This window comes from Zootermopsis nevadensis, unplaced genomic scaffold (genome assembly GCF_977971745.1).
Source record: "Zootermopsis nevadensis isolate Lab colony 2312 unplaced genomic scaffold, Znev_1.0 Znev_ptg000030l, whole genome shotgun sequence".
In the NCBI taxonomy this organism is placed as follows: domain Eukaryota; kingdom Metazoa; phylum Arthropoda; class Insecta; order Blattodea; family Termopsidae; genus Zootermopsis; species Zootermopsis nevadensis.
In genome coordinates this window covers 12,275,228-12,297,765 of record NW_028259162.1, presented here as the reverse complement: position 1 = coordinate 12,297,765, position 22,538 = coordinate 12,275,228, and the positions used below count along the sequence as shown (strand labels likewise).

At 39.9% G+C, this 22,538-nt stretch overlaps 2 protein-coding genes across 5 annotated transcripts in view; one reads left to right on the top strand and one right to left on the bottom strand.

Moving 5' to 3' along the window:
- LOC110839658 (E3 ubiquitin-protein ligase RNF19A) overlaps positions 1 to 22,538 on the top strand; it is a 54,440-nt gene that overhangs the window by 28,317 nt on the left and 3,585 nt on the right. For all 4 annotated transcript variants that reach the window (XM_022084045.2, XM_022084046.1, XM_022084047.2 and 1 more), the window contains exons 2-11: positions 359 to 600; positions 1,582 to 1,730; positions 2,544 to 2,733; positions 3,024 to 3,138; positions 4,053 to 4,243; positions 5,509 to 5,653; positions 6,229 to 6,365; positions 7,745 to 7,842; positions 20,483 to 20,678; positions 20,970 to 21,165. In XM_022084045.2, the coding sequence (XP_021939737.1) occupies positions 432 to 600; positions 1,582 to 1,730; positions 2,544 to 2,733; positions 3,024 to 3,138; positions 4,053 to 4,243; positions 5,509 to 5,653; positions 6,229 to 6,365; positions 7,745 to 7,842; positions 20,483 to 20,678; positions 20,970 to 21,165 (1,586 nt within the window). In that variant the 5' untranslated portion in view covers positions 359 to 431. The remainder of the gene's footprint in view (positions 1 to 358; positions 601 to 1,581; positions 1,731 to 2,543; positions 2,734 to 3,023; positions 3,139 to 4,052; positions 4,244 to 5,508; positions 5,654 to 6,228; positions 6,366 to 7,744; positions 7,843 to 20,482; positions 20,679 to 20,969; positions 21,166 to 22,538) is intronic.
- LOC110839661 (uncharacterized) lies at positions 13,089 to 19,149 on the bottom strand. The gene is made up of 3 exons (XM_022084064.2): positions 18,141 to 19,149; positions 14,642 to 14,917; positions 13,089 to 14,494 (listed from the first exon to the last, which is right to left on the bottom strand). The coding sequence occupies exons 1-3, from the start codon at positions 18,513 to 18,515 to the stop codon at positions 13,838 to 13,840; spliced, it is 1,308 nt and encodes a 435-aa protein (XP_021939756.1). The 5' UTR covers positions 18,516 to 19,149; the 3' UTR covers positions 13,089 to 13,837.

Sequence of the window (22,538 nt, the reverse complement as noted above, 5' to 3'; positions counted from 1 at the left end):
TTTTTGATTGTAAAATATTGAACACAGAACATATCCAGGTACTGATATGGTTAATTTTATAAAACACTAAAATAATTAGAATATGCATTTAGTTTTGTTCCCAGTTCTTCTGAGTATAGGAAGTAGCTAAAAGGAAAAGGCTTTCATACTATTACTCACCAAGTCAGAAAAGATTACGATATTCTTAGAAACTTGAATGGTATGACAGTGATATAATGATCTCATGAGCATGCCACTGATAATGATAATGATGGTGATAAAGAGAATGGTAGTGATGACTGTGTGTTTCCTGTCATATATCAGGAAAAGGAAGTTACTGCAGGTCCAGGATTATATAGTGTTTCCATTATTGTTACAGACTGTGTGGGTAGCTAGGATTGGACAATGACTTCCTAGCAAACTTTTCCATTAGTTTCTAAAAAACTAACAGAATGCGCAAGTCCCATGAAACAGACAGCCACTCAACGTGTTCAACTGCTAATCAGCGAAAACGGGGATTAGCACGTTTCTCATTGCGACGTCTCCTCTACTCCAGTCCTCTTGTAGCCAGGCGAATTACTAGAGGATCTTCTAGCACCTCCAAGAATTCAAGAAATGCAGGTTTGTACATAAGTTTATGATACACTAATTGTAACTTTACCAGAGACACTACAAGAAATTTTTCTAGTGACTAGCTGCTAAAGTGTCTTGCCACATACATGCAGGACTCAATGTTTGTTGGTCCCCACCAACCACAATAACAGACTTTTAACCTAATCCGCATTGCTACAGGTGATGTATCTAACCCAGTGATTCCCTTAGAATTTACAAGGGACATTACTGCCTCTATTTCTACTCTGTATAAGATGACACCTGTTAGAGTGACTGTTGATGGAACTCAGGAGTCGGCGTGGCGAAACCTTAGCTTGTTCTGTGTCAGCTATTGTATTAGCAGGCTACAGTCAACCAACCTAGGAAGTGATATTTAAGATTATGTTCAGAATGATGCCAGTACACTATTACTTTATTACACTCTTTGTGTCAAAGATAAATGTTAATCAAAATCATTTGTCATTTGTCACAATACATGGAGTTACAGATGTCAACAGATAACCTGTACACAGAACTTTCATTCACTGGAAATTTAATTAAACCTTTGAAACCAACTGGGATACTGGGAACGACCCGTTCTTCAAGTGCCTGAGCACTGCGGGTCCCAACTTTTCGTTGGCTTGATCTATGGACATTCGGTAGGACTCCGTGGATGAGGGATCGGCCCGTCGCAAGGCCTCTACCTGTACACAGGACAGCACAACACAGAAAAACGCGGACAGACATCCATGGCTTGAGTGGGATTCGAACCCACGATCCCAGCGACCAAGCGGCACAAGGCCCACGCCTCAGACCGCGCGGCCACTGCGGACCCCTTAACATTGTTCCTTGGGGTTTAATATAATATTGTTAAATGAACATAAATATCCATTTTTAGTAGTTACTGTTACTTATTTTGTTGTACTTATTTGTTAGACTTTCAGATTCAAAATTAAAGACTGTTCAAATGTTCCTGTTTAAAAATTCAGAATTTATCTTTATGATTTGAAGGAGATGGCCGTGCAAGTGAGCCATCTAGAGACATGGAGAGAGGAGGAGCTGTTCGACTCAGCAGTGTCGTTGCTGGGGGAGCTCCACTTAACGATGATCTGCAACAAGCTTCCAGCAAACCGTATGGCTTTGGAATGAGTGCAGGAAAGGTAACTGCTTTAATATTAACTTCTTTTCATAATATGAAATGAATCCTTATAATACCACTGTTGATAGACTGATTCTTTGCACCCAGCTTGTTCACTGTCTCGAGACTGATAACAGGAAACTATTCTCATGTAGTAGAAGTGAAACCCAGAACTATTTGTGGTAGGGTACATGATTCACTCTGAAAGAATTTATTTTTGAAAAATTCAGTTGCATATTTTGATAATGTAGTTCTTGAAGGCACTGAAAGGGTTTATTTCTAAATTGTTATCATATGCAAACTTGAGAGAATTTTCTTCTTCTTAAGCATTGTAGATATATTTTCCAGACAGAAATAGTGACTACATTTGTATTCTGTTTTAAAAAAAATCAATTTAGTAACGCAGATCAGACAAACTGTCATGCAGCATTAGTGAGGAGAAATAATTATACTAATGGTAAAAAATAGGCTTTATGTTAAGAGGACTGTGGGTATTGAAATGTAAGACAAAGGTTATTTCAATTGTGTTTTTAATCTCTCTCCCTTTTTCCCTCCTCCTCCTTCTTCTTCTTCTTCCCCTTGCACAGATAATTAACAGACGAGATTATATGCATGTACATGTATAGCATATAGGTTATCAGTTTAAACTTTCAGAACTGAGTGTCATTGTAATTTTTTTATATAAAGTTAAAATGTAACCATTATGAATTTTTACACATTCCAGAGTCACATTAAATAATGTAACAGAATATCTTTGCTTGTAATGGTCTCATATTTTAAAACATTACTTACTGTACAACAACAAAATATTTTTCAATTGTTTATCTTTCCTCAGAGTTGTGAACTGGGTATTGCCGAATGCCCACTGTGTCTTGCAGAGCTACCTGTGGAATACTTCCCAAGACTGTCTAGTTGTAGCCATCGCTCTTGCTATGATTGTTTCCAGCAGTACCTTCGGATTGAGATATCAGAATCTCGAGTAAGCATCGCCTGCCCAGAATGTTCCGAGCCAATGCATCCAAATGGTAAGTATGCTATATGGTGATACTGTCTGTTTTCCTTTGTATGTTAATATCTGATATCTTGTTAATCCTTTTAGTGTTTTTGTATTCAGACACCAGTGTGCTGAATTATTTTTCACTAAAGACGTGTGCATCACAGATTGTTGGTATGGAAAAGATTAGGGTTAGTTTATTGTCATCAGCTGAAACATTGAAGGCGCAGGGCCCTTGATGTTATGTTTTGCACAGTATAGTATGAATGTATTGTATAAATCAGATTACATTCTTGTTCTGAAGTGTTTTGTTCCTTTCAGATATTCGGATGATTTTGAATGACAAACTACAGTATGAAAAATATGAAGATTTTATGGTGCGTCGAGTGTTGGCTGTGGACCCAGATACGCGCTGGTGCCCAGCTCCAGACTGCAGGTATAGCTCTCTCACACATAGTATTTTGTTGAAATACTTAGAGACATGAGAAAAAATGGAGTGCTTTAGTTTGTGATATTTTGAAGTTGAGAAGAATGCAGTTGAATTGGCTGTGAAACTTCTGGATTTGAAGTTATTTGCCCTAACTTAAATAACACACTATAAGGCCTGGTAACCGTATTTAAATTACTATACAGATAAAAGTATCTGAAGGATGCTGGTGAATTGGAATAATGTGATAGCTGTTTTAACTGTGCCCATAAATCTGGCATTGCATTTTGTGCAAAAGTTTAAAAATAAATTATCATGTGCTATTGTATTTAATGTAGTAGAATATAATAGCTGTAATAAAGGCAAGAAGGATAGAATGGCTTGGACATATACTCCGAATACGTGATGATAGAGGATGTAAGATGATCATCAATAGTAAACCTCCTGGCAAATTAAAGAAAGGAAGACCGAAACTCTGGTGGATTGAAGACATGGAGTCTGATCTTAAACAGATGGGCGTAAGAGGCTGGAGAAGAAAGGCACAGAATAGGGAAGACTGTGCATCGATCGCAAGAGAAGCCAAGGCTACAATGAAAGGGCCGTAATGCTAAAGAAGAAGAAGAATATAATAGATCTGAATGATCACTGCCATGACTGGCAAATTTCAATGTGATTTTTTAAATGTCTGTAGTTAAGTGTTAGGTTAAAAGCATAAGGAAGAGCATGTTTTACTTATGAATTAATTTACATTAGCATAACATATATTAGGAGGAGGAGGAAGAAGATGATAGCCTATGTAGCTGTTTCAGTCTTTCCATCAGTGTGGTACATATTACCATGCTTTGCTCTGTGTTTCATTATAAGATTGTGTTTTATCTGACTTGAAAGCTAATCTTTGTGATTGAATGCTTTGTGTTGAACAGTTTTGCTGTGATAGCAGCTGGGTGTGCCAGTTGCCCAAAAATCAAGTGTGAACGACCCGGTTGTGATGCCTATTTCTGCTATCACTGCAAAGCAGAGTGGCATCCAAACCAGACTTGTGATGCAGCAAGGGCTCAGCGATCTCCTAATGTGCGCTCATCTTCTGTCAGTTTTAGTCAGGACTCTCAGCATCGTAAGTCTTGTTCTGGGTGAATACCTTCGGATCTGCTCGCGTGCACGCTTGTGCATACATTCACCTTCACACATATACATAGACATGAAGTTAGACTTGTATTTTATATAGCATTTAGCTTGTTCAAAATCCACTATCAGTTTGCTGGGCATGATACAGCTTCATTATAGCCCTGTTTGCTTATTTTTAGTATATTTAGAAAACCTTCGCTCCCTTGGAGGTGCCATAAACTAGATGCTGCTTTGTGCATTACATAGCTTCATGGTAGCCCTGTCAGTTGTTTATTTTTTGGGCTTTTACCAGACTTTCTTAGTTTCTTTGAAGGTACCATAAACTTGGTCCATGGTAGTGGGTTAGAACTAACAAGAATGAATGAGAAAAGAATTCCAAGAATGTTCTGAACATGAAAGTATGGTGGTGAAGGGAAAGTGACCAAGAGGTAGACCACTATCAAGATGGAACAAGTTATGAAAGATGACATACGCAGGGAAGGCCGACCATAGGAAAAAATTGAAGATAAGTTGTGGGAAGACAAGAGATAGCTGGAGAGGCCTAGTTATCAGATGATCTACCTAAAGTAGAAGCTTCTTAGGAAGAAACAAGAGTTTAAATAATGTATTACAGGAGAAATTCTATATTGAACAGCCTAAAGCATTGGGGATGGAACGTGGGGTATTTCATTGTCTCAGCCATGTCATTGAGATCCTTAGTTTACGAAATATCAATATGGTTAAATTAAGGGCAGAAAGTCATAGGCATTAAATCCCACCCAAAAATACCCAGATTAAGAAGTTATGATAATTGTTTCAGGTCAAAATATTTATCCAATAGATTATAATAATAAAATCATGACACAGTGATGAAATCACTGACTCTTGGAAAATGTCAGGCTGTTGGACACAAATCTCACTTTTAAGCCTGTGAAAGTCTAGTTCCGTATGGAATTCAGTAATTCTATTGAGCATATGCGTTATGCCTCCATGAATCCATAAATGCAAGCAATGATTCCCACTAAGTACCTGCATACGTAATAACAAATGTTCAGCTCGTTATTGTACAATTAGTGCTTTCTTTGAATCTCAAAGTTTTGTGACAACAGTTGATTCTTTATAGGAACTCTGTGTTGGACATTGTCCATTGTCTGAGGTTTACTTTAAAAACATTATGTTTCAGTTTCTGGTTGTTGGTTGTCATTATACTGATATTCTTTGATATTAGTCATGATAAAACCCTTGACCTTTCTAATGTGCTACGTTTTCTCAAAGGTGATGATATTAAACCATGCCCACGATGCCAAGTACTCATAGTGAAGATGGATGATGGTTCCTGCAATCACATGACCTGTGCTGTGTGTGGAGCAGAGTTCTGTTGGCTGTGTATGAAGGAAATTAGTGATTTGCATTACCTAAGGTAATTTGCCAAAGGCATAAAATTGTCAGTTACATGTCAGTATGTTAAATTATTAGTGGACCACATCTTTAAATTCACTTGTGATGAAGATTTCTGTCTTCTGGGTTGTTGCGCTATGTAGTCTGGTCAATGTTTACCAACGTTTCAGAGGTCATACTGCCTCCATCATCAGGGCCTGATGACGGAGGCAGTATGACCTCTGAAACGTTGGTTAGCATCGACCAGACTACACAGCGCAACAACCCAGAAGACAGAAATCTTCATACTCATCGCTGTGAAAACCTTAAATTTCACTTGTGATGCTTACATCCAAATTTGTAACTAAAATTAAATTCCATCTTGTAGATCCCAGTGTGTCAGATTAAATTTTTGTATTATTTGTTCTGAAACTGTTTAGCAAATTGTCACTGTGAGATTTTACTAAATCTGTTGCAGTAGAGTTGCTTCATTTGTAGTGGGTGGGTGGGGGGGGGGGCAATCATATTGATTCCAATTCTTATAATGCATAGGTCTATTGTAATAAATTTAGTTGTCATTACACAACTTTTAAATGTCCTTTATTCCTCTCTTTGCAGTCCATCCGGCTGCACATTTTGGGGCAAGAAGCCGTGGTCACGTAAAAAGAAAATTTTGTGGCAGCTAGGCACATTGGTTGGTGCTCCTGTTGGAATCGGCCTAGTCGCAGGCATCGCAGTACCAGCCATGATTATTGGTATGCATATTGTATTAATGTAAAACATTTAAAAGTGTCATCATTTGAATTGTTAATGACACTGAACATACCAAATAACTAAGTAACTAAATATGTGGAGCAGAATCCTTGAGAAGCCAATAGTATGCTCGGCTAGTCAGGAGGCTGCCACCATTCCCTATCCTACACTAAGTTAATCCAACCCACACCCTAAAACTTTATTTTCCTATGATCTATTTCAATTCTATCTGCCCCTTTATGCTTAGGTATTCCAGCTCATCTCATCCCTTCAGGCTTTAGAACCAATTTTTTAAAATATTTATCATCTATCCTGTTTGCGCTACATGCTCTGCCCATGTCATTATCCTTGATTTCATCAGACAGTGGACAAAATTATTATATTTATAATTACAACAGTCCACATAGCAGGCATTTTATGTCCACCATTCTGTATGTCCAAGAATTCAGGGCGATAAGTAAGTCGTGCGGCTTATTTATCGCCTTGATGACGGAGGCAGCAAGGACCTCTGAAACGTCGGTAAACTTGTACCACACTACACGGTGCAACAACCCAGAAGACTGATGTCTTCAGACTCAACGCTGTGAAAACCTCAAATCCTACAGGGTAACATTTGTTCTGTCCTTGTCCTTCAGAACACAGGTATGAATCAAATAAACGTATGTTTATTTCGCTTTTATTTGGGAACAACAATAACAAATCAAAATGATACTCATGAGGAAGTTAGGATGAGACTAAATTCTGGAAATGCTTGCTACTTCTCTGTTCAAAATATTTTGTCTTCCCGTCTGATTTCTAAGGACCTGAAAATTAAAGTATACAAAACAAAAATTTTGCCTGTTGTTTTATATGGGTGCGAAACATGGTCTCTCACTCAGAGGGAGGGACACAGATTGCAGGTGTTTGAGAATAGGGCGTTGAGGAGGATATTTGAGCCTAGGAGAGAAGACGATGGGGCATGGAGAAAACTGCATAATGATGAGCTTAAAAATCTGTACTACTCCCCCAATATTGTCAGGGTGATTAAGTCGAGAGGAATGAGATGGGCAGGGCATGTAACGTGCATGGATGGGACAAGAGTTGTGCACCGGGTATTGGTTGGGAAGCCTGAGGGGAAGAGACCACTGGGGAGACCTAGATGTAGATGGGAGGATAATGTTATGTGGGATCTATGGGAGATAGGAGTTGAAGGAGACTGGATTTTGTTTGCTCAGGAGGGCTTTGGTTAATTCGGTGATGAACCTTCGGGTTTGGTAAGCCATCTAGTTGGTGGGTTAGTTATATCCCTTTACTGGGCATTATTCACGAGAAAGTCTTGCTGTTGTGATTGAGCAACTTTTCCAGGCTTCATTACTTATAAGTTTCATTTATTAAATTTCAGGTATTCCAGTGTGGGTGGGTAGGAAGCTGTATGCTCGCTATGAACATGCCAATAAACACAAACGGAACTTGGCGATTGCTGGCGGAGTAACTGCTTCGGTGAGTGCTGATGAATTTTAAACTTACAATACATGTGTTTGGCAAGATACTAAATGAGGAAATAATTATCGCTTTCCCCTAAATTTTTTGTTTAGATTACTTCTGTGTTTCAAAAATACTATTGTGTTAAATACAGGAAGATTAATAGCAGTTAACCGTGTGATATACTTTCTTGATATAAACATTATGAAATATTTTTCACTTATTATTATCTGACATTAGCCTTTCTGTGCATGTGTGTGTATGCATGCAAAACATATTCCACACTTGGCATACTCGTACTCGTACAAACACCGTTGGCTGATAATTTTAAGATCAGATTACCTGTTAGTAATACCTACTCATTAGGTGTTTATATTGATCCTGGAAATGCGAGTATCAGGTTGTCATGGTTCTAGGGGTCTCGTGTATTTCAGTGCTGAATGACAGATATTATTGTGACCCTCCTCACAGGTCATAATTGTATTTCTTTAACACAGCCTTCATGCCAATATCATAATTTTTAGAAGATTAAGTTTTTGTTTTATTTGATGCGGGTTGTTATTGCTTGACGTCATGCATTTGTGTCGATTTATTCTTCTTCTTTGTAGGACATTTTTTTATGAATTCTGATCATCTTCATTTACTATAAGTTATATTTATGAAATTCCAACCAACCAACCAAAAAGCTAACTAAGGGCGGAGTCCTGCGCAAGCGCAGGACATCGTCCCTTGCTAGGTAACACCATTCCTGCATACAAAACGCATTGCTGGAAATGGTAAACAGAGCCTTAAAATGGAAACAGGAATTTTGCTAACGCTAACGGGGTTCTGTCATGGCGGGAGCCTTGACCATTCAAATTAGGGTCTGTTGCTGCTGATGGGAGGTTATCTTGTCAAGCAAATTGTCCAAAGAATTTTAGTTGTTTGGTTCTCTGAGGTTTGAACCCAGAGAGGGAGGAGCCGTTTCGACTGAAGGTCTCTGCGGCTTGGGGGGAGGAGAACACTTCAGCTGAGGGCCTCCGTGATCGGGGGTGACAGGCTGTGCCCCTATTAAGTTATACCCTGGCATTCGCCTTACAACTGAGGAAAAGCACGGAAAACCTCAGTCAGAGTAGCCGAGTGGACTTGGCCATCTTTTGGGGACAGTCTCGGCTGGCCTGCTGAACATCAGTCAGGATCATATTTATTTAGTTTGTAACAACATAGGTCTGAGGGTCTTTAAACATTTAAAGCCTGGTGGTAATTTTATATGCCACATACTTTAACAGCAGGAGCCGGCGTAGCTGAGTCAGTATAGTGACTGGCTACCGACTGGGCGACCAGGGTTTGATCCTCGATGGGGGCAGAGGATTTTTCCTAGCCTCTGCGTCCAGACCGGCTCTGGGGCCCACCCAGCCTCCTATCCAATGGGGTCCTTTCCCGGGGGTAAAGCGCGGCTGGGGCGTGATGCTGACCACTCACCTCCATCTAGTGCCGAGGTCAAGAATAAGTAGGAGCTATACCTCCACTCCCCCCAAGCGCCTACATGGCGTATAGTGGGACAGCTTTACTTTTACATACTTTAACAGCACTTTGCCCACATATTTTATTTATGGTTCTCGTATGATTCTAGGTGATCATTTCTGTAAGAAGCATTAACCCATCGATGTTTAGTGAAGAAGTGTTACGTTTTCTTTGATGTAGGAACTGAAATTTTAAGCCTGGTGACAGTGGTGAGTATGAAGATGGCTGTTGCAGGTTGAGTCATTATGTCATTTTTAGTATATTCATTCCTTTTTCAAACTGCGGTTGTACTGTGTCTCATCTGCATTTTCAAAAGTTAGTACTAAACAATCATCGAATGCTGTGTGTGTTCTGTAGAGTTTACCTTTTTGCGCGTGTTCTTTCGTTGTACTTAATTAGTAATTCTTGTCAGGATTCACGTTGCTAAATGATTCACAAATGACAGCAGACGATTTTGATGCAAAGGAAGGTTTGAGGATGAATACACGTTCTGCTTATGAACAGACCATATTTGTACCCACTCTGTTTATCTGAAACTGGCTTGAGAAGCGGCCTAGCAACCACAGGGTGGGAGAGTCTATAACCTGCCTCTGATTTCATATTTTAACCGTAGTACGTGACTGTTTTGAATGGTAAACCCTGTTTCAAAACTGGAGGAGATAGACATTATCACAGCTTTGCTCAACGAATTTATTTTAAGACAAGCTCGTTTTGCCATACTGTATGATATATTAGTTGACAGCGTTGTTTCCTGGGATCATAGACACAGATCTTCAGAATTTGAGTATTGTTTTCATCGTTCTTTGCGATGTCTCTTTGTCAGATTTAGTCCGTTCTGTGGTTTGTTTTTAAATCTTATGCAGGCAGTCAATTTGAGGATTGTAACTGAGTGCACATTTTGTTGAAATGGTTGTGGTAGCTCTCAAGAAACTGTCATAGTGCTTGTCTTAAGAAAGTTAGTTAGTTAATTCCTTTTATTCCTCTTGGGAACATAGGTTTGATATAAAGCTCCTTCACCTCACTCGGTTGTTGGCGAATGTCTTTATTTCCTTCCAACTTTTCCCCTGTGATCTTGCTTACTTTTCAATAGATCTCCGCCATGTAATCCTCGGTCTTCCTCTTTTCTGTGCTCCTTGGGGGTTCCAGTCCAACACTTGCTTTGAAATGCTCTCAACCTCTTTCCTAAGCATGTTGTCTTAAGAAAAATGACCAGTAATAAACACTTGTCATCGATGTAGTGCAGGATTTTAGAGTTTCAAAGGTTTAGGTCTCTGCAATCTGAGGAGACGTTTGTCAAAGGCAGGACCGAGAACTAATGCCCGTCATGCTGTGGCTATGTACTTCATTTCCTGGACACTTGTTAGGGAGAAGAAGTGTTGAATGGGTACCACAGTCTCTAGATTTGAGTTCGCTGGACTACTGCTTCTGGTGTTTTGTCCGAGCATGAATGTGTCCATAGGAGATAAATGGGCTATTGTATTGTAATGAACATATCAAAATGTGTTAAAATCAATGTCCACCTTTTTAACGTCTATAACTATTGATACATAACACATGGTACAGGGAATAGTTGATACATAAAATATATATATATATACCGGTATGCTTCTGTTTATTCCACCAAGAATTTCATGTGCTTTGGAGTTTGTCACTGTCAGAGATTTGCTGGACTGGCTTATTGAACGAAATCCATATTTGTTTTAAAAAATTCTGGAGTGTCTGCAATAGGTTAGATGGATTAGAGAAATAGGTATGTAATTTTCATTTAGTTTAGTCACGTGTAATCTTTGCTTAGCTAACTGAAATTCAACCCCAAACTTGCAGATGTACGTAGTAAGTATATGTGGGTGTATGAGTGAACCGAAAATTGTGCTGTTCACAAGTCATCAGTTTACAATTAATTCATGACACGTACGTTTTTCGAAGTTTTTTCAAGGTTGTTGGGGTAGGACCGTCGAACTTTCCACCCGTACCCCATTACTGTACGAGAAGGTGATCGCATGTAGTGGATCAATACAGCAGAGCTAGGCTGCCGGCGAGGAGTGAGAACGAGAAAGTAGTTGAATCACGAGCAGAGTTCGTGTTAACCATTTTAGCCCGGCTAACACTTTGTAAAACGAAAAATAAAATGTCTCGTCTTACTTTCGTGGTTCAGTGTTACTGATTACGCTCGCCGCGAGCGTAAGCCTCAACTAGCCGGCTAACAATGGGGTATAAGGTATTAGGCAAACAGCAGATATGGGGTTGGACTGGGGTAGGAATTACTGTAATCGTGGCACATGATTAAGGATCGAGGTTAGAGGCGACACCAGTATCTTTCTTCTAGTTGAGTAGCGATTGTTTATATGCCAGCTGACAGGCGTGTTTGTAACAGCAGTAATGAGATTTTTGATTGTCTGGTCTTGTAGGTGGTTACCTACGTTTCGGAGGAACGTGTCGCCTCCATATTCATGGTTTCTCCGCCATGAGAACCTCATTCCAATCTACATATGTTGGACGGTGGGAATTAGGAGATTTTATTTCGAGTATAATTTTTGCCGTTGTAAATTATGCTTGAATCGGGAACGAGCTTAATCTTTGTTTGATGACGATTGATTAACAACGACCTTCGTGTTGGTGTAGCCGGGCGTGAGAGCTTGTGAACGTTGCGCCCCACTGGTCTCGTATTGTTCGTCTTGGTGATACGTATTGTTGGGTTTTATAAAAAATGACACTGAAAGTAACTTTGTACAGAACATTTTGGTGCCGGAAATGACGCGCCTTAATTAGCTGTTATATGAGTGATTTCGTGCTCTTTGGAGGTTACTGCGTCCCATTGTTCGCGTTTGTGTAGCGGATGAACAACTTCGGCCCGCTGGTCTCGACTTTGATGCATCTCAAACTTGTTTCTATGCGTTCTGAATCCTTTGTTGTCCAGTAATGGGACGTATCGTTTTGTCACGCAACAATACGTTACAACAATGTAACCTCCAGTTGGGAGACCTAGGCGTACATGGGAGGACAATATTAAAATAATTGTGCTCAAGATGGGGGTGTCCAGTGGGCTGACAATTTTAAACACGGCAATGAACGTTTGTGTTTCATTAAAGACGCGTCTGAAGAAGGGCTTTGCTCCTTGGAGTTAGCTTTGAAGTTACTGGCTGCTATTATGGGTGAACGGTAATGTATTGGAAGACGCATCCTTCCTATCAATGAACTGTATCATAACTTTCAGGAACGTATTGCGTGCCATCGAAGGAACTAGCCCTTTCACCCCTTCACCCATGATTCACGGGACTTTAAAATGCTGCACTGTATTGAAGCAGAACATATTTGTGTACTGGCATAAAATGATATTAGAGGGACAATCGTGTGGAATGGATTCCAAATAGCCAATGGATTTTCCAGTAATAAACTTACATGTTATTTAGGCTTTTTTAAAACTTTTGTTTTATTTTCGTGACTTGTAAAGTAATCACGTGAGAAAGACATGTTGCTCTAACGGCCTGCTGAAAGGCTTTTGTTATAGATACGCGGAATAAGTTTTCGATTCCCAGACTTCATTGATTCCGTGTTTTATATTAACCTACATACCAGTAGGAGTGAAATGTGAGCTCTCTGGCCCGCTAGTACTCTTTTTCTCAAAGCGTTCTTTGCGATTTTTCATATCTCATTACACTTCTTGATTATTTATTTCACATTCGGAACTATTGTAGAAGATACAAGCCTGTTATTTCAAAGCTAATCATATTAAATGGAATGAGAAATAATTTTACTTTAAGTTGAGAATTATAAATTAAAGCTGCATATAGCATCTCGATTTTTATTTCGAAAAAATAAATACATTACATGTATATCAATATGAGGTCATTGTTTTCTCTTTGTATTGTAATAATAGTCACTGGAAATTAATTTCCATTCTTAATGTTTACAGTATATATATTTACCTTGGCTTTGCTATTTTTGAACAGTAAGCAGATTTGTAGGTGTCAGGGGTAGGAACAGGATAAGGTAGTTCTTGTAGGTATTGTGTGTGTGTGTGTGGGGGGGGGGGGGTTTGGTCCAGTAGGACAGTTGATCTTCTAGGCAGCAGATGTTGGAAAAGTAGCAACACTCAAAATCTTTTTATTTTGATACTTGCCCTTGATGCACAAATAACTTACGGAAATGTTCCACTTCTACGCATTTTGTTATAATTAACCTAGTTAAAATTGCTTCTGTGGCTTGTACTAGATGGAGCTTATATTGTGCGGTTTTGATTGAATGAATCAGATCTCAGATTCAAGTCCATATTCTTAAGCGGTAGTTACTGAACGGACATAACAAGCCATAACTTTATTACTGAAACCTTTCAACATGGCAAATAAGGTTGAAAGAAGACAACGTCCTTTTGCAAGTGAGCAAGTATTTTAAATGTTGTGCTGATAGTATGAGCTAGCAGTACTTCATGGGCAACTTTCCGGTTATCTTCAGTCAAATTTCGTCCCATTGTCAAGAGCATCTTCCCAATTGTAAAAGCTGTTCAAAGTTCTTATTGAGCAGCCGTCGTGATGATATCGGACGAAAGAACCCCGTCTTTGTGCAAGTCCTGCAGTACGTCCAAGAGTCGCTGCTCAGTGAGAGGATCTCCCAGAGCCACGTCCACAGAACCGATACATAGAAGAAGAGCTAAAAGTTGTGAACGACGATAATCCTCTCCAAGAGCGACTCTACTGTGCCCTAGGTCTCCTTCCACATCTACCCCAAGCCTCATAGCAGAACCAGTGAGTGCCGCCCAGTAGCCGTCCAGAAGGCTTGTGGTGTGACGTCGCCGGAGCTCGGTGGGCAGAGAACTTATCAGCAGAAGAGCGACATCGTTCGTCGGTCGACTGTACGTAACCATTTGCCAGTCCAGCACAGCACAAGAGCATGATACATCGTCGCGGAAGAGCAGATTGTTGCACCAGAAATCTGTGTGCGTTATAAGCGCTAGGGGTTCTTCAGGGGTTAAGAGTGAGGCGATGAGTTCTTTAGTGTTGGGACGCAGTGTAAGAAGACATTCCAAGATGTCTTCTAATCCCGGGCGCCTCTCCAGAAAGCGTGCTAGCTGAGGCAGTCCACGCTCGACTAGTTGCTGATAAGAATCTGTAGCCCTCGCCGTTTGGAACAAGAATGGATACCGCTCCACTAGTGGCCGACCCTCTTTCACCTGGAAATAAGTGGCGTCTAAATCACATTTGACGTCATAAGGCGACAAACTATGCGGACAGTGTTCTTTCAAGATCGGCAAATGCTTGGCTTTTATACTGTAAACATTTTTACGATCTTTCGGCTGCGTCAAAGAGTTGACAGTTACCTTTAGTGCTAGTGATAGGGCGTGTACACGTGCTACAGCTTCAAGCGCTGATTCTGCTTGTCTCAGAGTCAGACCTCGCGAGAAATCTGCCCCCTGGAAGCCTCGGGACTTGAGGTTCTCGAGCACCAATACAGACTCGCTGGGTATGGGACTAGAGTTGGGGCTGTCCTTACCCGGGGTGTAGCGAGCGTGGTAACACCGCGGAATAGGCAGCTCCAGAGGCGGTGTGTCCGGCGGAAGGCTGCGTTTTTGGAACTGCTCCAACTCCGGTACCACCTGGCAACGAAAGTTTGAATACCTCAGCCGTTTAATGGAAAATACTTGTAACCACTGAGACGCAAGCTTAGCATTTTACTTTATGATTTTTGTAACGATCATCTGGCAAAAAAATGCTTGTGCGAAAGCCTAATGAACCGGAAAGGGCGAACCCTCTGTGTTAACGACATGACTGTACCCACAGTTGGCCTGTCTCTTCACCTGACAAGGCAAATAAGTTAGGAAGTCCACGCATAGAGCGGAAAGTATGATGCGTTCGCCAGTATTTGACATTTTACCTTTGTAAATGGCACGAGTGTCGTCAGAGGTGTCTGGAGTCAGTTACCTTTGCATATGCCGGTTGTCTGGATGTTGAAGTTATCATGGAAGACTCACTCATGGATCCGCGGTCGGGCGTGGATTCCCCACGCGGTTATTTCCCAGGTAAACATAGTAATCAATGAAGCCCGGAGATTCCACTCTGGCTTGCAGAAACAGATGAAGGTCTTCACGTATTGTCCGTTGTTGTCCACTTTTAACCTAATTGGAATGCGCTCCAAAGCACGGACGGGATCTCTTACAACTTCAGTACCTTGAGGACGAGGACGAAGATGGTTCTCGAAACGTTGGTGTTTTCGCCATTAAACTACCTTACACGGCTGGTAGCCCGAGAAGAATTAGTTATACTTAGTCACCGTGAAAGCTTCAGATCATACATTCCCAGTATCAAATTTTGTGAAAATCCGTTCATCCGTTCTCGAGTTGTTGCTGCTGTCAGATGCAAATAGTCATTTTTGCAACTTTTGGTTGCGCACGCGCGTAAAAGATGTTTATAGTAGGCGATCCATCTTGAACATGCTTAATCCTGCGTCTTTTTTTTAAGACTTTGTACGTGTATTAATGTGTGTTTATTTAAATGGGGAGGATTAGGTGTGCGGATTGTTAGGTTGTAACTTTTCAGTCGAAGCTCACCGTTGCATACAGTTGTGAAAATCGTACCTAGAATATATTGATTTTGGGATGTTGGGTATGGTTGTATACTTTTTGGTGATAAAAGTTTTGGCTTCACCGGACTCTACGCTGCGAGCAGTGAACGATGAAGAGGGAAGACCCATGTAATTGTTCACAATTGACATGATGGAGGTTAGTCTGCAATAAAAAGGTCAAGCAAGAATGCAACGAATGGTTGGGCGACTAAGTATTTCTGGATCACACTGGAATCTAAGGCGAGACGGCGCAAATGCGACTGGAATTAACAGAATTACAAATGATTTGCAAATGATGGCTGTCTTCTGTATCGTAGCACCGTGTAGTCTGAAAGAAGTTTACCAATTTCTTCGAGGTCCTTGCTGCCTGTGAAACGTGATAAACTTCTACCAGACTACATGACACTACAACCCAGAAGATGCTATCTTCCTACTCATCGCCTTGAGAACCTCAATTCCTAAATAATTTGCAGTTGGTGGTTGCAGAAAAGTGTATTGTACATTATGTAGGCAATAACAAGGTGGCGGAAATACCGTTTCAACTTTTTAGTTAAACGTTGCTTGTGCTAGGTTGAATGCTACTGGATCACACGTTGTTTTCGGATTTCAGTGGCGTGGCAGTAACAGACAATTTTACGTATCCAGGAACCTTTTGCTTGCCATATTATGGCGCTAGATATGCATGCAGAAGAAGTGTGTTTATTCTTGACAGTAATAGTTGTTTCCTGTGCTTATGCACGTTTAGACGTATGAAGGCTGCCTCTCGTTTGGTTCCTTTGCTCCCCATAACCTAGTTTGAAACCATTTTTTCATATTGTACTTGTGACAAAAGAATACCGGAATTGATTTTGTTTGCAATTCGTGTTTTTCTCACTGTTCATCCGTGAAGGTCGCTTGTCTGCTGTTAACGAAGCTGAGTACAGTGTGCAAACCCAGATTGAATCTAAATTATAACACTGAAATTAATTAGGATGCTTTTCATCTATGAACTTCTTTGTTGCCTCTTTTTATTTTACGTATCTGTTTGAGTTATATTTAACAGATGTGAGTGTACCATAGTAATTTCAGATTATGCAGTATCTTATATCGATTATCGGTAGGGTAGATAGTGGTTAACTTTCATTAAATATATGTGTACATCTGTATAATTTACCCTCTTAAAATCTAATATTTTTAAAGAAAAGCATGTATTGAGTAACATAAAAAGAAAACCATTTATGTAAAGGAACTGGCGGGATCAGAACTCCGCCCCCAAAGTGGAAAAGGTGAATTTTACTGACAACATTTAATGAGAAAATACGTCTTTATGAATGGATAAATATTTATATCAACGGCATAATTTATTTGTCTTTGTAACAACAATTAATTTTCCCTTTATTGGTTTTTGAAAAGACGTCCCCGAACGAAACCGTACATGCACTACTGATATAGTAAGTGTAAGTGTAAAAAGACCCATCATTACCAAAAGTTTATCGAGTCACCATGGGTTCGTTAGGTGCAGCGAGCACAAGAATTTTGCATCCGTTGTATGTATCCTCGTGAATCTCGCCACATCAGAGTCTGTGAGAAATGAATGTGTTAGAGTTTGAATCTCGTTAAGGGGCTGTATTGAGACTTTTTCAAAAGTGCTGCGACTTTATCGTAAAAGAGCCATATTCAAGTTTAATTATTTGTATATCGTGATAAGGTAAGTCAGTGCCAGTTACTGAACGCAGTATAACCCGATAAGTAACATTTGATTAAGATAATTGGGTGTTTGGACCTTTGGACCTTGTCCATCGTCTGATGTTACATAATTAAACAACGTTTCGAGGATTGGATCTGGCCTCGTCTTCGGGTGTGTTGAAGGGGAACGGCACCTACTCTGAGGGGTCTGTTAGAATGAGTTAATCTCAGTCATGTGATTAATTAATTTCCAGTTACCACGGATATAATGGAGTATCTTATTTATAATTTAAATACGGTTCGTATCCACAATTGCTGAGTGAAGCTGTAATCAGAAATAGGCCCCATGACGTTTGTGAACATTTTCTTTGATATGATTTTTAATTGTTAATCAGCGTTTTGGCGCCGTGTAGACTCGTAGGTAGATACCAACGTTTCGGATAAACATATTGTCTCCATCTTCGGGGCTTTTTTTCAAAAACGTTGGTGTCTGCGTGTGTTTGTGAGACGAAAAAGGCACAAATGAGTTGACATGCACTGATCTTACAAGATCGAGACGCTTACCACCTTCTAGCACTCGCAGCATTGCTCACCTGGGTGTAGAACTTGATCTCACGGAGATCAAACTGTGCCTCGGTGACGAAGAATCTGCTGAAAGGGTCGTGCGGCAACAGCTTGACGATCAGACTGAGAATTCGTGGGTCTGGAGTCCCTGGAGAGACCCGATATTGGACCCTCACTGCCAGAATGTCGCTCAGAACGCATTCCCCTGCGTCGCAACCAGGTCCTACTGAGAATTCGCCGATGTTTACACAGAGTTCTTCACCATTTTCCTCGTCATTGCCGCCGCCACAGTCTCCAACACCGTGATGGAGTTCTTGCTGATGGTACGATACTAATATCGCCTCTAACCATTCGCTCGTCACTTGGGACTCCTCGCCGGAACTCTCATCTTCACTGTCCGACATCTTTCTTGCTTCGATTATTTAGCCTGATGTACGGTTTTGAAATAATACATTATGGTGGAACAAGCCTTTCTACGTTGACACTATGCAACCAGTTTATTTTACGTGTGCTAAATTATGTGCAGTATAATTCGATGTTTACGCCGTTTTAAATACCTCGTTTAGCGAATATTTAAATTTTGAACTGCACGTGGACAGTGTGGTTTATAGCGATGAATAATTTATTCTGCCAAATAAGATTTTGAAGAGAGACATTAAAACAATACAATTTACGGGTCTCCCGATATTGATTCTCTAAAACAAATTAATTTCACTGTATATTCATTTGACATCAACAATTAAAATTTACGCAGTAAATATTCATGTCTAGTTTCTGGACAATTGCGTAGTTACCATCGATAGTCAGATTGCCTGTGGCCGGAAATGAGATGCGGCGTGAAGTTTGTCAAGGTGAACAGATAATATCTTTTGTTCGTGAAATTTTAACCTGTCGCTGTTGTTCCGCCGACGGCTGCTGGGTTGTGACTGAGTCTTGAGATGAAAGTGGTATTAGGACATACCCGCCGTGTCTAAAGGCCCCGCTACCTCTCTGTATGAACTGTCTCGTAGCGCGCCAGCCCAACCAACTCCCTTCCTGGGGAATGACTTTAAATCAATAGCTGCGCGACCCCTGCCTGATCCAGACTCTCCCTACATATTCCACCAGGCTCATCCACTTCGTATTGGGCGGTTCAATTACGAGTCTCCCTCCCAGTTGAATAGAAGCTGCAGCTGTGACTACGTTTGGCGATGTAGAAATTCAAATATGACGAAATCTTCAATCCTTAAGATGGAGGCAGTGTGTTCTGAAACGTCGGCATACAGTCAAAATACGTGGCGCACCATCCCAGAAGGCCACCATTTACAAAAAATATTATGGATTTTTGACAATAGGAAATAATGTGACTCCACTCTTTGATCTTACACACTGTAGACCAGCTATTCTGAAACATTTTTGTTCGCGACCCAGCAGTATTCTTCTGCCTGAAAACCAATAGTTTGTCAGTTAGGGGCAAATTAGAAACAACGTTTTTATAAATATGCTAGCATTATGTTTTATTAATTGTGTGAATAGAGGCACATTTACAAGTACAAAAATAAAGTGAAAAATTCGTCGGCAACATTTACTTGACTAAATTAACAATAATATAAAATGTTTATGTTTTGACTTTGACGCGGCCCATCAGAAAGTCCTCGCGACCCAAGGTTTGCGAACCCCTGATATAGCCAAAATACTGTTTTTTCCAAGGGAACTAGGTTCCGCCAGTCAGCAGTCTGTAAAGTCTATGTCGAAAGGTTCAAACAAGAACATCGAATAGGCTGGAATCATCTGAAGATCTCATTGTACATTTTTACTAAGTCATACTTTACAAATGAACTGAGAGGGACCACCACATCCTGTCCCCATATTCTTTGGAGTAAGTTGATAGGTCACATTTTGACCTGCATGCATCAACCACATTCACTCAATAAAATCTTCTCGGACAATCAGCTATCAAATGCAAGATGCACCCCAGTTTCAGAAATTTTAAATTGTGAGAAAAAGTGTCTTAAAATTAAAGAAATATGGTACTTCCCTTATGCTCATAAATCATGCTGCTGTGCATATGCCAGTACATGAATTCAGTTGGTATTGAATAATGGTGGAGCCTACCATGATTCCTTGTCTTTTTATTGACAGTACTAGATTGTTGGGCTTAAATATGTAATTTTTGAAGTTATTTGATTATTTATTTTATATTTCTGCATTATGTAATGACATTTGTAATATATTTGATTATATAGTGTCAAGGGATAGAATGATTTAATAGTTCTCCATGAGTGTTTCCATGTGGATGTTGAAGTAAAGGTATGACAGAACATGACTACAAATTTGTTGCTGGCTGTCTTTCACTTATTCTTCAGTTACCTGACTTAAGCTTTTATTGCAGGTACTTGTTTCACCAGTGCTGGCTGGATTGGCTGTAGGAATTGGTGTCCCTATCCTCCTGTTCTACGTCTATGGAGTTGTACCAGTGTCTCTTTGTCGGTCAGGTGGTTGTGGAGTCTCTACATCAGGTGCAGGAGTCCGCTTTGATTTTGATGATGAAAATGATTTGCTAGGGGTCTTAGGTGCTAGAAATACTGGTAAGATTTATTTTAATATGTATTGCACATTGAAACAAGAATATTAGAAGTGATAATTTTAATTTATGGTTTTGTAATCCCACTTGTTCTTTATATGCTGTTTAATTTTCTGCCCATAAGATTTTTATTCCATAACTAGTCATTTTCATCATAAGTTTTCTTCCACTTTACACTCCCATATTCTTGTTGCTCTTTTTATGACTAAAAAGGAAGTCTTCTTCTGTTGTAACATAATCACTTCAGTATGCTACTTATCATGAATTGTATTATAAACTATCTTCTTTCAATTAGATGCAGTATCTATGGATGCAGTGAGTCATCGTGGAGGAAACCCATCCATTGGAGAGGTCTCCTTGTCCCTAGGCAGCGGGAGCCAATTGGAGAGACTTGGACGAGAGAATGATAGGGAATCGGCAAGCAATGTTGCACTTGCTGGAGCAAGTATTGCTGGAAGCATTGCATCAAGTTTTCTTCCTGGAGGACAGAGGTTAGCATAATTTAATAGATAACTATATGTAGTTATTTTCTGTTATTGTTGTTACAAGTTTGGGGGGAGACTTTCTCTGGAACCGTGGCTACTAATGGACCCATTGTCAGCCTCTAGATGTGTTTAATCAAGCACCATGCTATGAAGACATCTGGTGGTATGGAGATGAGTAGGCAGCTTCACACTCTAGCCACTTTCCTGTGGGGGAAAGAATCCCAGGTACCCATTGGAGTTTTAATGAAGAGAGTTTAGAGCAGTGGTCCCCACCCTTTTTGTGCCTATGGGCACATTTGAGACTTTATGAGATCATGGCGGGCACCAACCAATTAACAAAGCCAAATTTTCTTTTCTCTGGACAAATAAGATATGGACACCAAATAATACTCAAAACAACACGACGTTTAATGATACAAGAAACCACGCAATCAAAAATACGTAGTTTTATAAGTAAAATTATTATTACTCAAGTGGGAAGTTAGTGCGATGTTTGGCGCTGCATTTCATCAGCCAATTTTTCAAATTTGGGAGTGTAGGATGATGTTGCTGCTCGCAAACAATCGTCAAGATGGGCATTAGTAAGGTCAGATCTGTGCTTTGATTTTATAATGTTCGTGGTTGAACAGCCTTCAATATTCAGTATAACCTCTTTCCATAACAACACGTGCACCCAAAAAAAGGCTTGGCAGGCGCCATGGCGCACGCAGGCACCGCGTTGAGGACCACTGGTTTAGTGTATGGAATCTAAAGTTATTTGTTAAGAAATATTAATATACAGTTATTAAGTGTGGAATGTGTTTAAGTGGTTTTATGAATAGTGAAACTGTGTTTGTTTCAAAATATATGTTGTTTTTGTAATCTGTTCCTTTTGCATAGTTGAGATATAATAATTACTTTAGCTTACATTCCTTCTATTTAGGAAATATTTTTTGTGATTTCAAATGAGAATTTAGCTACATTGGGATGGGCCTAGTAAAGTAAAGAAAGTGACAGTTTCTCAGAAAAAGAAATCTCAGACGGGGGTTAATTTTTTTCTATTTTTTATTTTGTGGTGTTATGGAACAATAATTTGCAAGTACTGACATTTAGTCACTATTGATGTAAGACAATTTAAACTGTTGTTTTTTTGTTTTTGTTTTGTTTTGAACATATCAGTTGTGGTCCTCTGGGTAGTGACATCTTGTAGTCTTGCAAGTGGTTGCCAGTATTTCAGAAGAATGTTGGTAACCAACTACAACATTTCTGAGGGTCACTGTTAACTACCCACAAAATTTCCGAGGAACATTGTCAACCACTTGTAAGACTACATAATGTAAAACCCAGAAGACCACAACTGGCGACCTCAAATTGTTGTTGGTTTTGAATTTTGTCAAAAA